Source organism: Phymastichus coffea, unplaced genomic scaffold (genome assembly GCF_024137745.1).
Source record: "Phymastichus coffea isolate CEN01 unplaced genomic scaffold, Cenicafe_Pcof_1.1 PCOF00053, whole genome shotgun sequence".
Lineage (NCBI taxonomy): Eukaryota > Metazoa > Arthropoda > Insecta > Hymenoptera > Eulophidae > Phymastichus > Phymastichus coffea.
Window position 1 is genome coordinate 764991 of NW_026706864.1, and position 22383 is coordinate 787373.

At 33.6% G+C, this 22383-nt stretch overlaps 4 protein-coding genes across 4 annotated transcripts; 1 reads left to right on the forward strand and 3 right to left on the reverse strand.

Moving 5' to 3' along the window:
• Positions 1–58: 58 nt before the first annotated feature.
• Positions 59–2482, forward strand: LOC131665623 (TGF-beta-activated kinase 1 and MAP3K7-binding protein 1-like). Its single transcript, XM_058937649.1, has 6 exons — positions 59–533; positions 600–837; positions 913–1051; positions 1129–1369; positions 1433–1689; positions 1764–2482. The coding sequence occupies exons 1-6, from the start codon at positions 473–475 to the stop codon at positions 2184–2186; spliced, it is 1359 nt and encodes a 452-aa protein (XP_058793632.1). The 5' UTR covers positions 59–472; the 3' UTR covers positions 2187–2482.
• Positions 2483–2837: 355 nt separating this feature from the next.
• Positions 2838–5344, reverse strand: LOC131665690 (putative ankyrin repeat protein RF_0381). Its single transcript, XM_058937747.1, has one exon. It carries the CDS (start codon positions 5342–5344, stop codon positions 3431–3433), a length of 1914 nt encoding a protein of 637 aa, XP_058793730.1. The 3' UTR covers positions 2838–3430.
• Positions 5345–6235: 891 nt separating this feature from the next.
• LOC131665591 (protein smoothened-like) lies at positions 6236–10223 on the reverse strand. Its single transcript, XM_058937584.1, has 7 exons — positions 9867–10223; positions 9365–9805; positions 9123–9295; positions 8714–9051; positions 8452–8653; positions 7962–8132; positions 6236–7873 (listed from the first exon to the last, which is right to left on the reverse strand). Exons 1-7 carry the CDS (start codon positions 10155–10157, stop codon positions 7255–7257), a joined length of 2235 nt encoding a protein of 744 aa, XP_058793567.1. The 5' UTR covers positions 10158–10223; the 3' UTR covers positions 6236–7254.
• A 1615-nt stretch (positions 10224–11838) lies between these two features.
• On the reverse strand, positions 11839–22318 carry LOC131665662 (4-hydroxybutyrate coenzyme A transferase). The gene is made up of 9 exons (XM_058937710.1): positions 22183–22318; positions 21437–21565; positions 21117–21368; positions 19860–20081; positions 16508–16660; positions 14206–14445; positions 13727–14131; positions 13061–13327; positions 11839–12933 (listed from the first exon to the last, which is right to left on the reverse strand). Exons 4-9 carry the CDS (start codon positions 20050–20052, stop codon positions 12740–12742), a joined length of 1452 nt encoding a protein of 483 aa, XP_058793693.1. The 5' UTR covers positions 20053–20081; positions 21117–21368; positions 21437–21565; positions 22183–22318; the 3' UTR covers positions 11839–12739.
• Between the last annotated feature and the right edge of the window lie 65 nt (positions 22319–22383).

Sequence of the window (22383 nt, forward strand, 5' to 3'; positions counted from 1 at the left end):
AAAAATGTGTCATGTGACCATAGTATACGACGGTCACTGACACGCAGCAGAGCGCCAACCATCCGTGCATTTTCTGTTTTCATTTATTCTTAGATTTTAATAAACGTCTGCATGAGAAGTGTAAATTTTAGTTTTATAATAAAACTTTACAATTGACAGTATACAGTACAGGATGGCTGAATCGCTGTAACTTTGTTAGCTATTTTTTCTAAAGTAATAGCTACAATGTTTGTATGGATTAGTTTCATAAAATTTATTCAATTTCGATTTAACGTATTATGTGTAGTGCTTAGTTAACTTTAAGTTCTAATAATTAAATTTCATGTATAGACGTGTGCCTATATCACCAAGCTTAAGAAATATGTATTTATGATTTTGAAGCATTGAGAAATGTATTTATGATAATACATTAATGCTATTCATTTTTATAGTTTTTTAGAACTTAAAATTGACTGTAAATTTCCGGTACCAAATGTTTTTTCAAGATACTCAACGTGGATGGACTGACGATTTACCTGTTTGTAAACAATCTGGTAATTATAATATTTAATAATATTTGAAAAAATCATTGAAAATATGCTTTACTTGCTACATTTTAGGCATCGGTCAATCAACAAATCAAACCTACAGAGAAGGTGGATTTCGACAAGAAGAACATACATTCGAAGACAAAAGTTTTCACTGCAAGTATGATGATTCTACCTTTTTATATGCAGTATTCGATGGCCATCAAGGCTCCAAAGCAGCTACTTTTGCTATGCAACGAATGGCTGCAGAGATACTTTTGGGTCAGTTGAATGGCAAAGGTAGTGATGAAGAAGTTAAAGATGTTTTAAGGTATTTTGACAATTATTACTTTATTTAGAAGTTTTTACTTTAAAGTATGTCTCAAATTATTTATTACATTGACAGACAAGCATTCATAACAGTTGAACGTGGGTATATGGATTCTATAGGTGATTTGCTAGCAGAAAGAGCCAGTTTACAATTTGATATTCCAGAAGGTTTAAACTGTTACTTACCAGGAGCTTATCAAAATTTTCCTAATTTGGTATGTTGTTTGTTATCAAACGATTTTGCTTTTTATACCTATTTAATACATTTTATAATTAAAAAGCAATCTTGTAGGAAGAGAAATTTAAATGGTTGAATTTTGAATTGTCTTCTGGTACCAGTGCTGTGGTTGCCTTAATTTACAATAACAAATTGTATGTTGCTAATGTTGGTGACAGCAGAGCTTTACTATGCAAAACAGACAGTAACCAAGTACTAAGAGTTGTTCAATTAAGTATTGATCATGATTTGAATAATGAAGATGAATTATTCAGATTATCTCAACTTGGTTTAGAAGTGATGGCAATCAAAGAAGGTAAAGAAATGTTATTATTTAAAGGATTTCATGTTGAATTTTTTCTTTCTACTTAAATTTTAGGAGGGCACTTAGGCAATCAAGAAAACACACGATGCTTAGGAAACTATTCAGTGAAAGGAGGTTACAAAGAATTTAAAGAATTATTTGCAGCCATTTCTGAACCAATAATAGCAGAACCAGAAATTCATGGAGGAATTGAATTGGATGAATCTTGCAGATTTTTATTACTCATGTCCAAAGGCCTGTACAGATCATTGGAAGCCACAACAGGGACTGATCAAATAAACAAAAACTTAGCATCTATGATTGTAGAAGAGGTAATTAACTGAATTTATAAAGAAAAAATTCATAAATATGTACTTATATTATGAATTACAATAATTACATTTAGTTCAGAATACAATCTACACTAACAAGTGTAGCTCAGGCAGTAGTAGATAAAATTGTGCGACTACACCATGATGAATTCATGAGAAATTCAAACAACTCTTCAACAAACGGCAAACACGATGACATAACGCTTTTAATTCGTAATTTCAACTATCCACTGCCAAATGCTCTCAAAAGTCCTACAGTGCCTCCATTGATTAATTTCAATCAAATTGAACATACAATGAGTACAACTACAGAGAATGTTGTATCAACAACTGATAATACTTCAACAAGTGACACTGAGATGGATGATACAAGGCCAACAAAGAATGTAAATAAAAAAATTCAATCCTACTGTGATTTTAGTGAATTTTATGAAAAATTTGAGAAGAAAAAACGAGAAGGTACTTTACCTAAATTACCTGATGGGTTTGAATGGTAAAATTCAAATTGGTAGTAATTAACCAAATAATTTAAGATATGCCTTATAAATGAAAACATGTAATGTTCTATTTAAAAGTATTCATCGCTTCTCATGTCTTATTTTTGATAGTTTATATGATATTTTAAATCTACCAATGATTCTTTAGTTTAATTATTCTTATGTAAACTAGAGACTCCATAGGTACTTGTAATTTCTATTCATGTTGATTTAAATTAATATTTATTTTAAAATAATGTTCATAGTGTATGAAAGTTGAACACAAGATAACAAAGACATTTATTATAATAACATATTTAAATCTTAAATATTAAATTGTGTGAAAAATTTATGCAAATTGACAGTTCATTTTCCATAACAAAAATGTGCAAATAATTAGAGTTGCAATCATTCAATATCACAGAGACAAAAGAGCGATAAAAAGTAGGTGTGTAAAGATTCCAAATAACAGGTACAACAATTCAATAAGTAAGTAATTTTTAATTGATATAGCTTTAAATAACATTAATAATAATGAGAGTCTATTTACCATTATGGTATAAACTTTATATATAAGCTAATATTCCAATAACTTGTTTTCATCATAATTCATCATAACTTGCATTATACACACATATATATATATATATACATATATATATATATATACACTTAATTTTCTGAAATTTTATTACAATCATATATCACTGTTGAGCAAAGCTCACTTGTATTCCAGTTTGTGATTTTTATCTGAAGTAGGCAATTTAAACACATTTATAAATTGCATTGAAAGAACGCATTGAAAAATTAAGTTATGTCTATTACTTTTTGCCTTGACCAGATTGTAATATTTCTTATATATAAAAAAAACTTTGACAGAAATAGATTTTCCGCGTATTCTATTCCAAGATGTCTGTTTTTTTTTTCAAAAATAAAGTTTGACTTATTTCATTAGCATCTTTATGCAGTTTTTTAGCTGATCAGATCGCTTATCTTCGTATTTTGTAATTTCAATTTTCTTCTCAATTTAAAAACACATAACTTCCTTGACAAATGTTCATAAATCAACTACAACATAGATTAAAAAATCGTTACTACCTAAGCATCAATGTTGTCATTACACTGTTCTGCAATATATGGTGCAAATGAGCATTTAATGCGTAATGCCTATACTTAACCGCTAAATGCAAACGATTTTTCTTATTATCCAACAACGAAAAAAGAGAATCACGCTGTAATTATAGTCCTATTTCAGCTTTAACAAATTATAATTCCTCGTTGAAATTCCGAAGCTCGTCATCGTTAAAATTATCAACAATCTCGTCCAGTACATCGTACAATGATTGAAAACAATGAAATTCACATAAAATGTTTTTAGCTCGTTTAATAAGATTCCATCTCATCAGTCCATTATCAATATTAACCAAAAGTTTCCCCCAATAAATAGGATACAAATTCTCATCGATCTTTGCTTTAAATACACATTTCCTCACGTATCTTCCCCAAAATCTCACATCGTCTCTCAAAAACTTAATTAAGGACACATTACCATACCTTGTTACTTTAATCTTTTCCAATTCTTCCATACACTCGGTAAAAAATGAAGCAAACTCAGGAACAGAATCTATCATAATCTCATTCTTTTTACATACGAAAAATCCATGAACTTTCAGTAATGCAACACTGGCTACTATAAATTTCGCAGAATTTCCGTTTGCCAAACACAACGGTGTCATTCCATTTACATCACAAATATTCACATCAATACCGATATCCAAAAGAAACTTTACAAAGTTCTCGTCTTTAGATTTTACAGCCAAATGTAACGCCGTTTCATTGCTATCGATATCTGCTTCGTCAATATCACGCGAATCAGCACCACGATGTAGAAGCCTCTCAACTTTACTTCTATCACGAGTCTTCATAGCTATGTACAAAAGCGATCGACCAGACGAATTTCTTGCATTTACGTTTGCACCGCGTTGAACCAGGAGATCAACGATGCTTACGCAACCAAACTCGACTGCTAAGAATATTTCACGATCTTGATCGAACGAAGCTCCATTATCTAGTAGGAATCTCACAGTAGGAAGATCCTTTTGCGCGATGGCAGTGTGAAGTGGAGTGTAATACTGAGATTTGCCTTTCTGAATAAAATTACCAAACGCCACGGTGTTCACGTCGATATTATGAAGTAAAAGTTGTGCCGCAGCTTCTATACATTTAATCTTCGTTGCTGTGTGAAATGGAGTTAAACCGTGGCAATTTTTAGCGTCGATTTCCACATGATTTTTTATCAATAAATCGACAACTTCAAATTTGTAGTATTTAACGGCAACATGAAGCATCGTATCGTTATCAATCGCGCGTTGATTGATATCAGCATTGAAGCTCAATAGCATCTCCACTAGTTTGAAGTCTTTGTATCTTATAGCCAAATGTAATGCACTCTCTTTGTATTTATTTTTTAGATTAACGTCAGCACTATGTTTTACAAGAAGCTTGCACATACTGAAATTTCTACGATGAATTGCTAAATGAAGTGCCGTTTCTTCGTCGTTGTTGCGATAATTCACATCGGCTCCCCTATCAATCAAAAGCTTCGCTAAGTTTTCATTTCTCTGTCTCGCTAATGAGTGTAAAAGTGTTTCTCCGTACGCATCTGGTATATTCACGTTTCCAGAATAATTTTTCAACAGTAACTTAAATGTTTCTTCGTCTTCATTTCGTAATACTATGTGCAATGACGTTTGATTTGTACACAATGTTGTATCCATAACATCTACTCCACTTGTTAATAACAGTTGGATTATTCGACGATCGCCGAAATTTACTGCCAAATGAAATGGACTTTTCCCATATAGATTTTTTGTGTTAGTGATTGGGTTGTGCTTGAGAAGACATTTTACTATGGATTCGTTTTTGAATGTGATTGCGAAATGAAGCGGAGTTCTATTGCAACTATCTGTACTGTCGATGTTTAATCCGTGTTTGATTAGTAATTCGATGGACTCTTCAAAATTGTATTTTACGGCCAAGTGGAGTAAATTTTCTCCAAGTTGATTTTTGTATCTTATCAGTTCGCTGTTGGTTCTCAAAATATTTGTTATCTGATGTATGTCTCTGTCTTGCATCGCTGTGCAGAGAGAACGTACGCCATTCTCTTCTTTGTTAAACATGTTTACTGCCGACATTCCTAAATTAACATTGAGTTAATTAGATAGGCTTTCTGATACAATGTTTGTTAATTGAATGGCTTGTTGTTTCACAGCTGTCTGTCCTGAACATCTCTCTACTCTGAAAATACATAATTAGTATTATATATTTCAATAATTTATTAGTAAATTTAAATGTTTTTCGGGCCCCTTTGGTTGTGAGCGTGACTATTCTTATCAATTGAACAGTACTTTCGATACTCCAAATAACTTTAACATAAATAATTTTTGTAATAAAAGAACAATTTTACATTGAGTTTCCTTTTTTGCAATGGTTCGCAAAGGTATACTATAATCAAGTTAATAACAAAACAGGACTATCTCGCTAACATACCATAAATTTTTTCAAAAATTTTCTAGTTCACGGTATCACAAAATAATGAAACGGAAATCTTAAACAATACTTTACAAAAATCTAACCTTCATGTAAAAAAATAACCGATAATCCAATTTCAAACATAACTTTATCACCCCGAAAATTGTAACAGTCAATTGATGAGTTATAAGCGTGAAAATGTACTGTTGTAGATTGTGAAAAACCGGTTCACGCTATTGTAAAGTAGCACGCACACACACACATACACATTAGAGCGCAGTGGAAGCGAGGTTCTCTAGTCAATGTCACGATCACGACTCCTTTGTGCTAGTGCAATGCTTGGCCAGTTATAAACACATGTATATGTTTCCCCGTTCCATACTTGCTCCCACTGTGCAGAAAAAAGGAAGAAAAAAGATTCCATTTTTCTATTTTTTGCCGCTACGTTTGCGATTCGTTACGGAATACACGAAAATTTTGAATCGGTAAATTCTTTCCATTCGTTTACGAAGAAGCAAATGAAATTCGTATTACGCATAAAATATAGTATCACTTTATTTTGGCAAGACATATTTACAAAAAATACATAATATGGTATTTTAATGAATAAGATTTAATTTTTAATGAATAAGTTTTTACGAATTTAGTGCTGTGTATCTTCTGAGTCGTGAAACACAATGCTATAAAGAAGAAATGTTTTTAGTTTACTTCATTTTTAAATCTTTTTTTTCTTGAAATAAAGAATTTATTTCTGAAATAAAAGGTTTTTCTATTCTAGATTTATTCTTTAACCAAATTTCAGTTGAACTTTCCCTCTTTTCGCTTGACAAAAAGTTCCTTCAAGCTTTAGATAATCTAAACACAATTAATTTATTTTCAAACTACAAAATAAAGAGTAAATTTATTAGAATATCTATATGGTATTTTTTGGTAAACTTTACTTTTCTTTAGCTTTTAATTTATCATTTTCTTCAAACGCTCCACGTACATTATAAATTCATGAATTCGTCTGAAATTTGAAACGTAGGGGATGAATAGAGGAATTGCTGAATCACATTTTATAATTATTTATAACAAGTAAAAATACCAATTTCTGAATCACTGTGTCAATATAATGAAAATATAATTTTTAATTGAGGACTCAAAAGTGTGATCTAGCAGTTTCTTCGGTTAGCCGTTGTAGAAACTCTTAAAATTTATGAGACGATAAACTTGATAAAATAAGTTCGAATCTAAGTACGTATTTTGATGTGAAATTTGAATATAAGATTTCTTAGATATAGAATTTCGTCAAGTCAGAAAAACTATGTTTGATAAAAAAAATTCTTCTGCGAATAATAATTGAAAAAATCTTTTTCGTACTATAAAATCTATCATTAAATACTGTTACAAATAGAAACAGTAAAACATATGATTCAAAGCTGTTCTAATTTCAAAACTACTATCGACAATTGTTTCTCAATTAAAAGAAACAAATGTAAATTTATATATTAGCTCATTCAAAGATCAGTCGCGAGTTTAATTAAAAAATACAAGCTATAATCATTCGAAGATTGTTCTAATGACCCGTGTCGGTAGCCGGAGTATCGTGACTCTGACCAACGGAACTTCTGATAGTTCTTCGACTCCTATGTATTGTATAACCCCTAAGCCTGCGTCTCTTCAATTTTCCTTTTCTTTTCCTTCGCCTGTTCGTCGAAGATACATCGGTATCTCTATGATTACGCCCAATGCGATAAGGCAACTGTCTATAAGCAGACAATTCACTAATCGACATTGAAAATTGCGGATCACTCGAATTTCTTTTCGACTCGATTGACGCACGACGCACACTAAAACTATATGACTCATTAGAGCTGCGGCGATTGTCACGTTTTGATTTGGCCAATTCGCTCTTCAATAATTCACGAACTACTGCGTCTCTTCTCATAACCATGTACGGCAATGCAGCGGCCCACGTAGCACTGATATCTTGCGACTCAACAGAATTCGGATCAAAATTTAGTCCGACTGGATCTTCGTTGTAAAAATCAATGGATATCCGTGGATTTTCGCCTTTCCAATCTAATTCTTTTCCAGATTGTCGTTTCGAATAAGCTTGCGCGATCACCTCATGTTTCTGCAACTTCACCGGTTGCTGCTGCTGCTCTACCCTCGCATTGTTGCACTTGAACAGCCTACAAATTCGACAGAGGAGGTAGATATAGATAAGTACACGTGACAACGGCTCGATCATAGCTTGCAAAAACTCAAAAATTCGTGTACCTTTTGAAGCATCGCAACCAGATGGCCATACTCGAACTTGTCCATACCCATGAAGACATCACTATCCCAGTGAAAAACAAAGCGAATAGGTGTAGTTGGAGTTTCGTTACGCTCGGTCGTACCTTCATTTTACAGCTTGATAAGTCGCTGTACCCTGTCGTTACAGAGCAACTGTAAATTAATAATCAATTAGCGAATGCCCATTGAAAATACTATCTAAAAGCATTCTTTCTTTCTATTGCATTTTGAATCCACAACATTCTTAATTTTAATATATAAACAAGTAGCAATCTTGTTATTTTCCTTTCTAAAAGTAAATGTTTTTCTTCTATGTTATCTATAGGGAAATATCTTTTTTCATTTTGAGAAAAGATTTTCGATAATAATAAAAAAAAATTTTATTGTTTGCATTCTCTTAGGCGGCTTTTTCAATGAAGTCTCTATTTCATAAAAGAAAGAAAATTGTTAATTGAAATTAAATATAACTCACACGATGAACATGCGGAAATTCTGCTCCCACGCCGCGTAATTAAGAAAGTCGTACAGATGGCAGTGGATAGTTATAATCACAGAGGAGAAAATAGCAACGGAGAACATTCCCATTCTGATGATCGTATTTCTCAACTTCGAACTTGCTTTATTCGAAATGATACCCTCGGAGGTTATCGTCAAGATGATCAATCTGATCATACCTGCAAACGTACATTTGTTACATGGTCTATGCCTGAAACTCCTTGAATTGAGGTACTTACTTCTGATAAGAAAGTAAGGACCAATCAGTATAGCAACGACAACAGGTCCCAACACAAATCCCAGTCTAACGATGTAATTGTAACGCCCAATGAAGCATATCCCTGTCATACTGTCACCATCAATTTCGCTCATGCTCAACACACCAACTGTCAACATCAATGGTAAACACCAAGCTAGCAGATGAAAGTAGGCACTTTTCTTGTCCAATCGACTGTTCAATTTGGTACACGGCTGGACACTTACATGCCAGGTGTAGGTGAGAATGACGAACCAAATGATCGCCGACATGAGTGGGTAATAGACGAGAATGAAGATTAAGACGCAGGATATATCGCCTCTGGAAAGTCGGTGAATTAATCATTAGAATTGCCGAATTTCTGCCTCGTGCAGTTATTTACGTGCGCGTACTTTGGCTCGCTTTTACGCAGAGTGCCGTCCGGTTTACAAACGATAATATTATTGTTGCCGGTCGAGAACTGAACGAGCCATCCCAGGCAGCAGACCATGAAGCAGGCGTTTATGTAAAATATGACCGAGGCTGGAAATTTGCTAGCGCTTTTCCAGTTGATTAGGAATGTTGCCTGAAATAATGGCGACGAGCGTCGATAAAATCCGACAGCGGCGACCAAAGTTCGCTCGGACGTGCTTACCACAGCGAAGACATTAAGAAGGCAACAGGTAGTCGCTCCCCAAGCGATAAACGTACGGATTTGCTGATGTTCCTCGTGAGTGTACATCGGATCTCGACATGGTATTCCGCAGCCATCGATGCCGTCGAAAACTGCCAGAGAATCGTTGGTGGGTACTAGCGGTGCTGGACAGTGCCACGACTTGTCGAACATCACGTCGAGCATGTTGGTGCGACACTGGGGCATGAACAAATCCTCGTTGTCGCAGTCGATCAACGTCGGCCAGACCGTTTCATTGAGAACTAATCGACACGAGCTGAATACCGTGGTACACATGCTTTGAGATAGCCGCTCAACCGTGTCGTTCACGCATTTTGGCACGAATAACGAGCACATGAATGGACGGACAACTGACCAGCATTTTGGAATTGACTTTAGCACTTGGAGCATACGTAGACGACGCTGCAAAGTTACAATTGAAATCGGTGGCTCCGACAGATTCAATTCTGTGCAAGCTCCTTACCTGGATGGAATATTTCGTAGCGTAACCGGGAACTAAGTTCAAACTTGTCGAATCGTACGGCAAGCGGCTTCCGAAACAAGTGGCGGCGTACAACGGTACACACGTAGCATTTCTCTTGCATTCAGAACTGTCGGTATTCTCGAATAAATCATCAAAGTGATAAGTTGAATCTTGCGCTTGGCCGTGGTGTTTACTCACAGATACATTAGCTATTGGTGAATAGATGAAATCATACTCGTACGGTTTGCTCGTAACGAGGTTGAATGACAGCGTCAAGAAGACGAGCATCATCTGCCGATAATAATATTTTTTTTAGTCTGAAATACTCATTTTTATTCTTTTCTTACGTATGAATATATAAATAAACATAGCAATAAATACATTAAACATTTTGCACTTAACTACTTTATTATTATTTCTTTAAATCCAATGCTCTTGTTATTTTACAGAACTTTATCGACAAGTTTTTATGCAGTTCACACATTAAAAAAAACTCTTTTATTAACAGAGTTGAGTTTGAAGATTGAAAATGTAAATTAGTACATAGCAACCCCCCCCCCCCCCCAAACGAATCTAATTTATATTTAATAAGTATTAATAAGTATACGTGAATACCAATTTTAGTGATCATAAAAATGAATCATTACGCGTTCAAATATTTTAAAAGCAATCATTTTATTTTAACTTTAGAATAATTATCCTGAAACGAGGATGTAAACGGTTTCGTTTTTTTTTCACGTTTACATCCAAATAATTATCGATATGATTACAACATGCAATGGATTATTTCGTAAATAATATAAATAATTATTTTCTTTAATAAGAACATACTTCGAATTAGATATTCAAAGCAATTGCAAGTAATTGTAAATGAAGCAATATAAAAAAGTGTCCTTGCATCTTACTGTTATACCATTGAAAAGATCAATAAAAAAATTAAAAAATAACAAAAAACATATTGAAAAAATTAATAAAAAGCGAACACTTCCAGTCAATTAAAAGTAAAATGAAAAAACAAATTTTAAAAAATCGAAATAAATATATATAATATATTAATAATCGTATTAAACGTGGCTTTCATTCGGATTTTCTCTGTCTTTCTGGTTTGTCTGTCTGTCCGTTTGTCTCTCTCTCTCTCTCTCTCTCTCTCTCTCTCTCTCTCTCTCTGTCAACGCTATACTCCACAGCAACATGTGTTTTATTCTCCTTTCGACAAAGAATTCCTCTTCATTGCACGCAGTAAAAATATAAAACACACCAGAAAAAGAATTCAATTTTTACCTTTCACTACAATTGTACAACTAATGTGGTATAAACGAGAAACATGTCTGATGAAGCGACGCTCGGAGAACTGCAACTCCACTGCATCAACCAGGTATACGAATACAGCTTGTAGATGACCACCCACGGTGAAGCCCCTAAACGGTCCAACGCTTTCCCTCACTTTTCTCCTCTTTTTGAATCCTCCCCTCATAGTTTACGATGAGTCAAGCAGATCCTCGGGATTCAGAATCGAAAATTCTGGTTTTTATGCTGGCTGCCTTGAAAATTGTTCTATTTCTCTTCTTTTTTTATTCATTATTAATTGTTATATAATCAAATTTATTTGAAAATTTTTCTTACATGTAGCGGATAAAAAAATGAATGATTTGATTTTGTGAATTTGTCAACCTTTTCTTTTCGTTAATTTAAAAATCACAAATAGTTTTACGATCTAATCAAACAATCTGTTAGTCACTCTAACTACCAAAATCGAACCAAGTCAATGCAACTGCAATTTATAAAGTATAGCATTTTAAAAATGCTCCGTATACTTAAAATAAGCTAAAAGTAAAAAGGAGATATTCAATGAAAAATGCATATACTTTCCACGAGATTTAAAAACTTAATTTATAGTTTGGTACAGGAAAAATAATAATATTGTAAATAGAAATTTGTTGTATAAAATTAAACCATTTTATTCATCAAGTTTTGAACAAAAGAGTTATACAAACAATTCTGAAGTCCTTTTTAGTTGATTTTATTTGATTATTCAAAAGAAAACGATGATGCTCGATATGACTAAAAATATAATCACATAAGTTAAATAATCTTTTAGATAACTGCTCGTACATAAAGAAGTAATGTACAACAAATTATTTAGACATTTATAAAAAAATATACATAATTAAAAATGGCTAAGTATGTATTGGAAATATATTCACAATTAAAAAAATATAACTTTAAATGGTAAATTAAAGAAGTTTGCTTGTCTTTAATTACAACTGCTTGGATAGTATTAAATTTCGAACGAAATGCGCATTAAATGTTTACATCAACTTTATCTGTCTTGGCAATATACATATATAAAAAGGACTTATTTTTTTAAATTTTATTACAAAAAATAATATTTTGTAGTTTAGACAAAATGTGGTTTAGCGTCGGCTAACTTCTCAGACAGCTATATAATTAATATAATTTGTCGATATCATAGGATCTCCACAAGAAATTACACCGACATGTTCTACACATCATTACTCACTGATTTCATTTATTTTTTTTTCATGCAACTAATGTTCTTTGTCATGCCTATATAACGCAAAATACCCGGAGAAAATTAATTTTATTCAAATTATAATCGCGCATACAACTGCGCGGATGTGTCTTCAATTGATAAACAATTCACTTTTCAATTTAAAAAAAAAACATGAATTTTGCTTCCAAACAATCGATAGTTTATTCTCTTTTCTCCGGACCATCAAACTATCTAAGAATCTCCTTTTGATTAAATCAAAGAGTCTTCGGATATATGGCAGAGAGGCAATAACACGTGTTACCGGTGCGAGTATGGCGGATGCCGAAAAATGCTATCGGATAATCTCATTCCTTTCACTTTAGTAATCTTTCTTTGCTGGCATCACTTTCAGTCGTTCAAATGCAGCCTTTTCCAATGCTTCTCTATGGTCTGGATGTGCAACCTGAATTAGCTCGTATGCTCGCTGTTGCAAAGATCTTCCGAAGAGAGAAGCAATGCCCCATTCCGTTACGACGTAACGTACCAATGCTCTTGATGTTACAACTCCAGCACCTAAAAATTGACATTAAGGTATTAATCAGAGAAAATTAAAAAAGCTTAATTTATAAAACTATAATTTTTTTCAATTACAAATAAAAATAAAATAGACAAAATAAAAATACATTAAAAACGTCATTACCTAATTTGAGCGTAGGTACAATTTTAGTAGCGCCCTTGTTAGTAGTAGACCTGAGAGCAATAATTGGCTTTCCTTTGCCGTCTTCACTCATTGCAGCGCCTGTAATGAAATCAACTTGACCTCCAAAACCAGAATACATTCTTGTACCAATACTGTCCGAGCAAATCTGCCCAGTAATGTCGACTTCTATACACGAATTGATTGCAGTCATCTTTGGCTGTTTGGCAGCGATTCGCGGGTCGTTGACATAGTCCACCCTCAACATCTCTATAATACAATGTTTCATTATTAACAAAATGATCTGTATATATAACATTGATTCTCTAACGATTAGAATAATTATTAATGATAATTTTTTGATAAAACATATTAAAAGAGAAAAATTAATAATTACAGTCGAAGAAAAGTTATAATATATAGAATCATTAGTAAAAGATACAAAATTTTTAGTTCATAATGACTCTGTTATGTTCTTTTATCAAACTTGTCATTAGGATGTGCGTTATTTTCCAACCTATAAATGCTCTCAAAGTTAAACGCATTTAAATAACAATTTTTCTTTTCATCGTTACAATCTCAAACAAATAAGAATAACAATAATAAATAAGAAAATTTCGTTACAATTATTTAATATTGTAATCTCTTTTTGATTTTGAATATTCTTACCAATGAAAGGATTATTATCCATGAAATCGTAAAGCTTATTAGTGCCAACGCAGAACGATCCAACAATTCTACCAGTATGTATAGTCTTCTGACTATTGGTGACGCAGCCAAGATTAACAAGATCAACAACGCCGTCACTGAACATCTCACTATGAATACCGAGGTCTTTATGTCCTTTCAGCAGAGCGAGTACTGCATCAGGAATACTGCCGATACCAAGTTGCAGAGTGGCACCATTTTCTACAAGATTCTCAGCAATGTGCTTGCCGATCAATTTCTCCTCTTTACTTGGCTCATTGCCTCCGTGAGACGGTAAAGGCTTGTCATGGCATATCGCGTAATCGATGTGGCTTTTATGCACCAAAGCGTCGCCAAATGTACGTGGCATGTACTGATTTATTTGTGCTATTGATAAAATTCAGATCGTAGCATAAAAATTTTACAATTATAAAAAAATAAATCTTTCAATTCTTACGGACCCACAATAATTTTGGAGTGAATAAGCGCAGCTCTGACGCAATCGACGCTGGTACCAAGAGAACAGTACCCTTTATCATCAGGTGGAGTGACGTGAATAAGGGCGATGTCAGGTTTAATATGGCCCTCGTTGAATAATTTGGGAATTTCATGTAAAAAGATGGGAATCGCGTCGGCACGACCTTCGTTCACGGCTTTCCTCACATTGCCTCCAATGAATAAACTCATGGATCGGAAGTTACCTACCAAACAATTAAAATTAATGAAAAATTTTTTAAAGTATACTTTTGAAATTTTTAGATAATTAATGTTATAAACCAAATTAAAAATTGTAATTATCGTTGCTTTTATAAATCGTAAACTATGCAATATAAGATACTTTCGAAAAATACAAATAAAACATATAGCTTATTTTGAGACACTGTAGTATAAGATTAGAATGAAAGACAGTGTTGCCTCTTATAACATTGAAGAGGGTCAATGTGCTTGCTATTAATTTCAAATCACTTTATTATTTACAAAATATCAAGTGACGTGATAGCGGAACGTATGCGAGTAGGCTCGAAGCGTGACAGGAACCGGTACTATTGATACAGTAAAATGACCATTCCGAACTCCTTCGAAAAGCATTAATTATTTTTATTGCATCCGCATCTTTGAAACGTTAATTTCCACAAATGAAATTGAAAGTCTAGAATATCACCTATCGCCCGAAAAAATTCGCAGTTAGATCGATGCAGTTTTAAAAACGTTATTCGAGAATGAGTAGATTACGCACCTAGGCCAAGAAAGTATTGGTAAGTCCATAGCACGTGAGGATTGACAACCGAGGCGAAGCCGAGGTTCGCAAACACGTGCTTTGGGTTTCCCAATTTCCCGGCTGTGTTGCGTAAACTATTTTTTGCCCAGCAAGGCCAAAATTAGCACATTACCGACCGAGCCGCGGTCGAAAAAGGTTACTTTCGGGCCGCTGGATAAAGAAAATTTTTTTCGGTAATGTTACTTATTTTTTTGTACAGCGACTTAAAAGTAGCATTTTCCAGCCGTGACTTGGTCGGTAACATGTTAATTTTGGCTTCGTTGGACAAAAAAATAGTGTACACACCATAGACGAGAAAGTATTAGCAAGTCAATAAAACGTCTTAGACAATCTCGGTTTTGCTACGGTTTTCAATTCTCACGTGCTATGGACTTTCCAATACTTTCCAAGCCTAGGTGCGTAATCTACAATTCTCAAGACTATGAAAATTCTTCTCATGCACGTGTTACAAGTTACGAGTAGCATATAATACGTTAGTAAATACCATCAATCATATATGGTTTAATTCCGTGATCGGTAACGTCGGTATCCGGACCTGACAGATCCAGACCTTACTACCTAAAATGTAGACTAAATCAGCTGTTCGTATCGTACACTTACTAAATAAATATATCAATGCATCTCATAAAAAAATTTATATAATTTATAAAACTATTAGAGACAAACACTAAGGGTTGACGACGGTAGGCATAAAAAATAAAAATAAATAAATAAAAATACTTATGTCTATGAATTTTCATTATCCTAGTACAGTTAGTGTAATCTCCCTCCCCCCTCCGCAACACACACACACACACACGCACACGCACACACACAATTTCAAGAAAAGTAAATTTTACAAGGGCATAGGGTACCGCTAATACCTAGAGCCTGGAGACTGTTTCTAAATCAATTTTGTAGCTGCAAACAATTAATCATTTTTATTTGACATTTTTATAACTGCAAAGCGGTAATTTCGAACTTGATTCAAGAATGTTCAAAACATGCGCTTTGTAGTCGTAATAAAAATGCCAAATGAAATTTGCTTGCAGATAATTGATTTCGAAATCTTCTAGGCATCATATTACAATTAATCACAAAATATCTTAAATAAGTTACAAGATATTTCATTTGAGTTTTAACAAAACAACAATAAAATCAAAAATACTGAAACGTAAAATGATTATTACAGTAACAATTGTTTACAATGCTCAATACATCACTTTCAATGATAGAAATATACAAAACTATTGTTACGGTGTACACGATTTAAAAACTGTTTCTTATTCCACGACAAATCAGCATAATAATTTCATCGAGCAATTGATGGAAGAAAGTACAGTACTCGCGTACTATAGGATCGATTTAAGCATCGCATCAGGCTTCGCATTGCATAAAAGAATATTTTCGAGGCCGAGTCATGCAACACACGTTCACCTTGGCCGTGCTTCATTGAGTTTGATCGTAGAGTAAAAGAAACGTTCATTTTCCGGTGTTCAACGTACTTTCAACGCATTTATCAGCGAACGGTGCTTCGCCTTCAAGATGCATGTGAAACAACCTCACGTTGCACACGTTGTTCTTCTGGCCAAGCTCAGTCATTCCTCGAAGTAACTCCACCGGTGTCGCGGCTGCGCCCTGGGAGAATACGATTTTATCTGCAAAAGAGGAAAATCAATTAATCTGTATTCGTTGTCGATATATGTAATTGAATTTCTTATTAAAAATTATAGTTGAGTTGTGATTTATAAAGCCATTTATAATTAATTATTTGTAATGCTAAAGTAACTTAAGTTACAAAGCAAAAAATTTAAGTTAAAATTGTAACGAAAATATATCCATCGGCAAGACATTTCTTTATAGGATTTCTTTACTAGTGCCGTTGTATAACGTAGTAAAGTAGACCTCGAATTGAATATTGTATTAAATTACTTCTTGAAAGATTGGACATAAATTTTCTCTATCCTGAATAATAGATAATCTTTCTAAAATTCGAAATTATTTTTCTTTGTAACGCACGCTGTTCATATTTGATTACTTTGATGGAGTCGAAGAATGTATTTTTATCAGCTCATAATCGATAAGCTACGAGTCAACTCAGCGAACTGACTTTACATATGGATACGCCACTGCACGAGAGCTGAACACAAGCATATACGTACGTGACAAATTATCTCAATAAAAACATTGCGCCTCTCTTTCACACAGCAGGCTACTGATCGTCGATCGTCCCTGCAGATATACAACGTTAAACTGCATATTTGCGCTCACGCTTCGCGTAATATCGATAAAGAGCTTCATTCAATTTTAGTTCCGGATAAACAAAGATCGGCTATCATAAATACCATTTGTGAGATTTTAAAAATACTCACATAAAAGTTATTTTAAACGCATATTTCTGGATGATCACTCATTAACAATCAATTATTTTCTAATCAAATATGACGTGCTTAGGATTAGACAAGTTCTTGAACTTGAGAGTCAATTATGGCCAAGTGCATTTTTTTTCGCGCGCCCTGTTCCCAAAAGCTTCGCGAATGTAGGGCAAGGATCAATGTCGCCAATGTGCGCAGAGCCGAGCGAAGTCTATTATAGAACGGCAAGCAAAGAGTATATAACCTGACGTTATTTTCAGAAATTTAAGTTTAATATATTCGATGACCCGAAACTATCATTTACTTTTTGCGAAGCATGACTTTTGAGATTGTTGCTTAATTTTCAAAATTATTGATAATTGTAATTGCAAGTTACTGTCAAGTGCGTAAGCAATTTGCAATTGAAATAGAACTTCATTTTTCTTACAATGTCAGTGCATATCAGAATTTGAATAAATCATCCATAATTGATTATTGAAAACATTGTTGTCGGCGAATAATTGTTCTCTAAAGAAATAAAAAGAGCCGCACAATCCGCAGCGAGATATAAGAGAGTGTAATCGAGAATTTATTTTATCGCGTGGGAAGTTTTATATACGAATTGACGCGCGAACATTCGAAGACTTTCGACATCGAAAATACAAGTCGGAGAAGTAGGAGAAACGTTGCGTTGGAGGTCATTGATTCTTAAATAAACAGCAATAGCAATTGTGAGGTGAACTTTCAACTCGCTTTTAACAGATATACCATTTGTCTAAACACGCGCTTTTTACGTGTTCGTGCAATGTAGCTCAAGATAAGCAAAATTATAGTATCGGGGTCGTTTCTTTTGTCCATCCGAAATCAATCCGTATTGTTTATTTTCTTCGTCTGAGATTTCATTGCACATGCAACACTTGATTCGCGCGAGTCAGTTCATTTGAAATTTAGCGAAACGTATTGACTATTCATTATTTAAATTCTTCTGTGTAGTGCTGCTAAGTTTATTATTAATCCCGACGCTCTAGATGCGTAATCCGTAACTCATGTTTTTCAAGGATATTTTCATTTTTTATTATGCTGTAAAGATTTTATAATTAGAACTAGCTTTGACAGTTGCTTCGTAATGTTAGTACATCAATTAGCACATTAATTAAAGAAATGTTGGTCATCGGCTTCATTTTAATAGAAAGTTAAAAAAATAGAACTGTATAAAATCGGAATATGTTTTGAGACATTGTCTACAATCAATCGGAAACATCAACATAAAACTTTCTACAAAAGGGAGCGTCGGTTGTTGGAAAGTTGATTGTTTAACGTGAGCTTGCAAAACTAATAAAAATCGCGTTAACGGTTACATGGATAGGGCGCAAACCTTAGATAAGATAACAGTAAACAATCGATTTGTTTTCCATCATCGTACTCGTTTAACATCCCTTGTTCAATGTCTGACGGTCCACTATGTAGAAGTTCCTTAGAATAATCTTCGTCTTTATTTCACAAGTAAGAATAAGTCATTATCTCACACTAACTGTTATCAAACAAACCAAACTTTTTATACTTCAATACTTTTTTTTAATTTATACTTTGATAATTCTGTTTAAATATTTTATAATTAATTTTGGATAATACATTTTTTCATCAACTGTATCAAAATTGATAATAAATTGGTGACATTTTGAATTTTTCATTTCGAGGAAAATTCAAATTATATTTATCAATTTATAGATAATGTTAAATACTAGACTAACCTCGATTGAGGATTTTCATTTTTTAACTCAATAGAAGTGGTAACTTTTAGTTCAATTAACCTCTTTGAAGTAATCAGTTAGCTCTACATAAGCTTATATATTTTACAATGGTCATTGAAATTAACAAAACACACTTGACTCTTACGCGTATGCACATATGATGCAGTGACACAAGATGTAACAAACGTTACTTCGAATAGCAGTCACTTGCTCGTTATACGACAGTTATAGCCTCGCCCCATCAGTGCGAAGTAGAAATGATGTTATATAGAAAAACGACGTCTTTAAGGATAAATACCTACGCTGTTCTAACATTGCAATAATTATGATGAACTAATAAATAATTTTTGAAGATGCTCTTATTTAGTTATCTATCTGTAGTTAATTATCTTTCCGGTTGTTAATTTATTTTTACTTATAATAAAAAAAAAGTTAAACAAGTGTTAACATGTTGTGTTTAAACTATTAAGTTTGGGTTTTACTTGGACGTAGAAACCTTTTCTGCGCGAAATTGATTCAATGTCTAATGATTGAAAACTGTTAATAAAAAAGTTTTCTATAGAAATTTTTTTATTCACCTGTAGAAACCAACAAACGTTGTAATTGAAAACTAGACGTCGTTTTATCAAAATCGATTGACATTTAGAGAATAAACAGTTAAAGATTCCTCGCTAACGTTAAGACTCGAAAAAAGAACTAAACAAGTATAATATATCATTCAGTGATAATAATAAAATTGAAAAGAAACTTACTGGATGCAAGACCAGCAGCTTCGATAGCCTCCTCGGCGCAGTTGACATAGCAAGGTTCCTTGTCGGGAATCGGCATCGACGGCTCGTTAACGTAAGTAAAGTAACTTTTCGAACCTGCGGCTGCTGTTGCCCTGTAAGGTCTCATAAGACCTGACAGTGCCTTTGACAGGCTCGTCATCCTTTGTAGTGACATTACGGTGATGATTCTGGGACAAACTCCAACTGAAAAATAACAAACAGATCGCAGATTGGATATCACGATCACTTCAGCCTTGTTGCAGATGTTTGCTTTCGTCACAAGTGTCAAGAATCTATTATTATACTTGAAAAGTAAAGCGTGCGAGTAAAATATAAGGAAACAGGAAATGAAAGAACTATTTTTTATCATTCCCCTTCGATTTGAAACTAAAATTAATCAATTAAATATTATCGAGTTTAAATTTGCATATGTGTTGTTAAGCTGGTCTCTCGCTTAAAGAGATAGATTGACCTTCAATCTTGCGAACGGATAAGTAAACACTTTTTTCGTGTTAATAAATAGAATAGGAAAAATATTCATGCAAATGACGGTATTCACGAAGTCTACTTTTTTACTTTCTTAAAAAGGACACTTTTTAAAAACATGTGTTATCTAGGATTCCAGGTGAAACGATGAAGGCTTTTTTTAACAATGATGCCACGTAGTTTGCATTCGACTTGTGCGACGTGAATCTCTTTACTGCCAAGTCATTTTGTTGGAACTTTCATAAAGCAATTTCATCAAATAATAAAATCATTGAATAACTGAATTAATGAAATACAAATTTTTTATTTGAAAATAATCTGTAAAATTCAAACAGATTAGATGAGAGACAGACCAATTCATTTTAGTTTCAATATATCGCGTTAAAAATAACTCGAAAATCGCGAGGTTAACATTCCGTAATATCCTGCCTAGAAACGTTCAGTATAAATTCAACAAAAATAAAAACATGTTAACAATCTTATCAAGACTTTCCACATCAACTTTTTACAATCTCATTTTATGAATCACTATATCCAGGCAGACATATAGTAACATATACATTACGAAGCATAAAACTATTAAAAATAATCACATCTCTAACAATCCCTCGCCTCTCATAAACACTAATTTCTGCTCCGAAAAAGGATGAAAGGAAAAGGATGGCCACGCGCGCATAACCCTTTATAACACGAACCTGACCCCGAAAACGCAGAACCACTCAACACACGCACATACACTAATAACAAACGTACTTGACTGTCGTGAGTTTCAATATATATCCTCGACCTCAGCGCTACTACACAAGGGTTGGGTCTTTACTTTTTTTCAATCGAATCTAGGCCGAAGACACTAACGCGCGATTTCCTCGACAATATGAGTGGCACCACCGGCTCCGACCAGTCCGACTGCCGAGCACTGTTTCGCTGCTGCTGATCTTGCCTTTGCTATGCTTTGACTCTTCTTGTTATTCTCCCTCTCTTTTGCTATCTTGTTCGTTCGTCAAACTGCAATGTGTATATGTGTTACATCTATATCCTACATATATGTGAGGGGACTAGATGTCGCGTATTACGTTGGCGCAGGGACGGAGCGTTGATACGAGGAGCCTCGTAGTTTAAAAACTTGCATTTTTATTGAGGGGGCTGAATGACGCTATTCGCGTATGACGTTGGCATAGGGGCGGAGCGTTGATGCAAGGAACCTTGTAGTTTAAAAATTTGTATTTTGAAAAAAATGAAATTTTTTCAGTCTAATTTTTGTCATAAATACCATTTTCAACCTAAATTTGTACAGCATTTGATTTTTTGTTCATTTACAACTAAGGTTAATAACGCGATTCTATAATTCGTGATTATATGTAAAGATTATGCTAACTCAATTAATCATGTTCATTAGTAAAACACCAAATTCAGCGTCGAAAAAAAAAATACAATCGTCAATATAAATTCTTTAATATTAATGTTATCGTAATTGAATTTACTGTTTAAATTGAACAAAGTATTACATAATGTAATATATCATAATTCATATATGCAATTGATGACCGTTATCAAATCAATCGCAATATATTGCTGTCGCTAAGTTATCCGAAATTGAGCGCTAAACGCGCCATGGCGAATAAACGACTATACTAATCAATTGACATGAAATTAAAACGTCTTTCGTTTATTAATGATACAAGAACGGCAAATCAATTTCTATTCAAACAACATCGTAGAAAGTTACAAAATGCCCATTAAAAATAATTTCACCTCAGATTAACCATAGAACAATTAATCAAAGCTGCTTCAAAAATCACTAATTTGATTTGTGAAGTACCATCACCCCAAGCCACGTGATCCCACGTGCTTCACTCTTATTCTTTCTATCTCTTTCTACGCAATTATTCACTAGCCTTCATTTCACTTTCTGCACCTTGAAACAAATCAACCATAACTAAGACACAACAAACTCAAGTCATTTAACGAAAAATTCACCCTGTCTACACTTTCACTACCGTCAAATCTATCATATAATAAG

Coding starts and splice junctions, on each gene's coding strand:
- LOC131665662 (XM_058937710.1), bottom strand. CDS start 20,052: ATGTCACTACAAAGGATGACGAGCCTGTCAAAGGCACTGTCAGGTCTT. Junction 16,661..19,859: donor AGCTGCTGGTCTTGCATCCA/GTAAGTTTCTTT, acceptor CCTCTTTTGCAG/ATAAAATCGTATTCTCCCAG. Junction 14,132..14,205: donor TCACTCCAAAATTATTGTGG/GTCCGTAAGAAT, acceptor TTTTATCAATAG/CACAAATAAATCAGTACATG.
- LOC131665690 (XM_058937747.1), bottom strand. CDS start 5,344: ATGTTTAACAAAGAAGAGAATGGCGTACGTTCTCTCTGCACAGCGATG.
- LOC131665591 (XM_058937584.1), bottom strand. CDS start 10,157: ATGATGCTCGTCTTCTTGACGCTGTCATTCAACCTCGTTACGAGCAAA. Junction 8,654..8,713: donor TCCTTACTTTCTTATCAGAA/GTAAGTACCTCA, acceptor GTACGTTTGCAG/GTATGATCAGATTGATCATC. Junction 7,874..7,961: donor TGGTTGCGATGCTTCAAAAG/GTACACGAATTT, acceptor TCGAATTTGTAG/GCTGTTCAAGTGCAACAATG.
- LOC131665623 (XM_058937649.1), top strand. CDS start 473: ATGTTTTTTCAAGATACTCAACGTGGATGGACTGACGATTTACCTGTT. Junction 534..599: donor ACCTGTTTGTAAACAATCTG/GTAATTATAATA, acceptor GCTACATTTTAG/GCATCGGTCAATCAACAAAT. Junction 1,690..1,763: donor CATCTATGATTGTAGAAGAG/GTAATTAACTGA, acceptor AATTACATTTAG/TTCAGAATACAATCTACACT.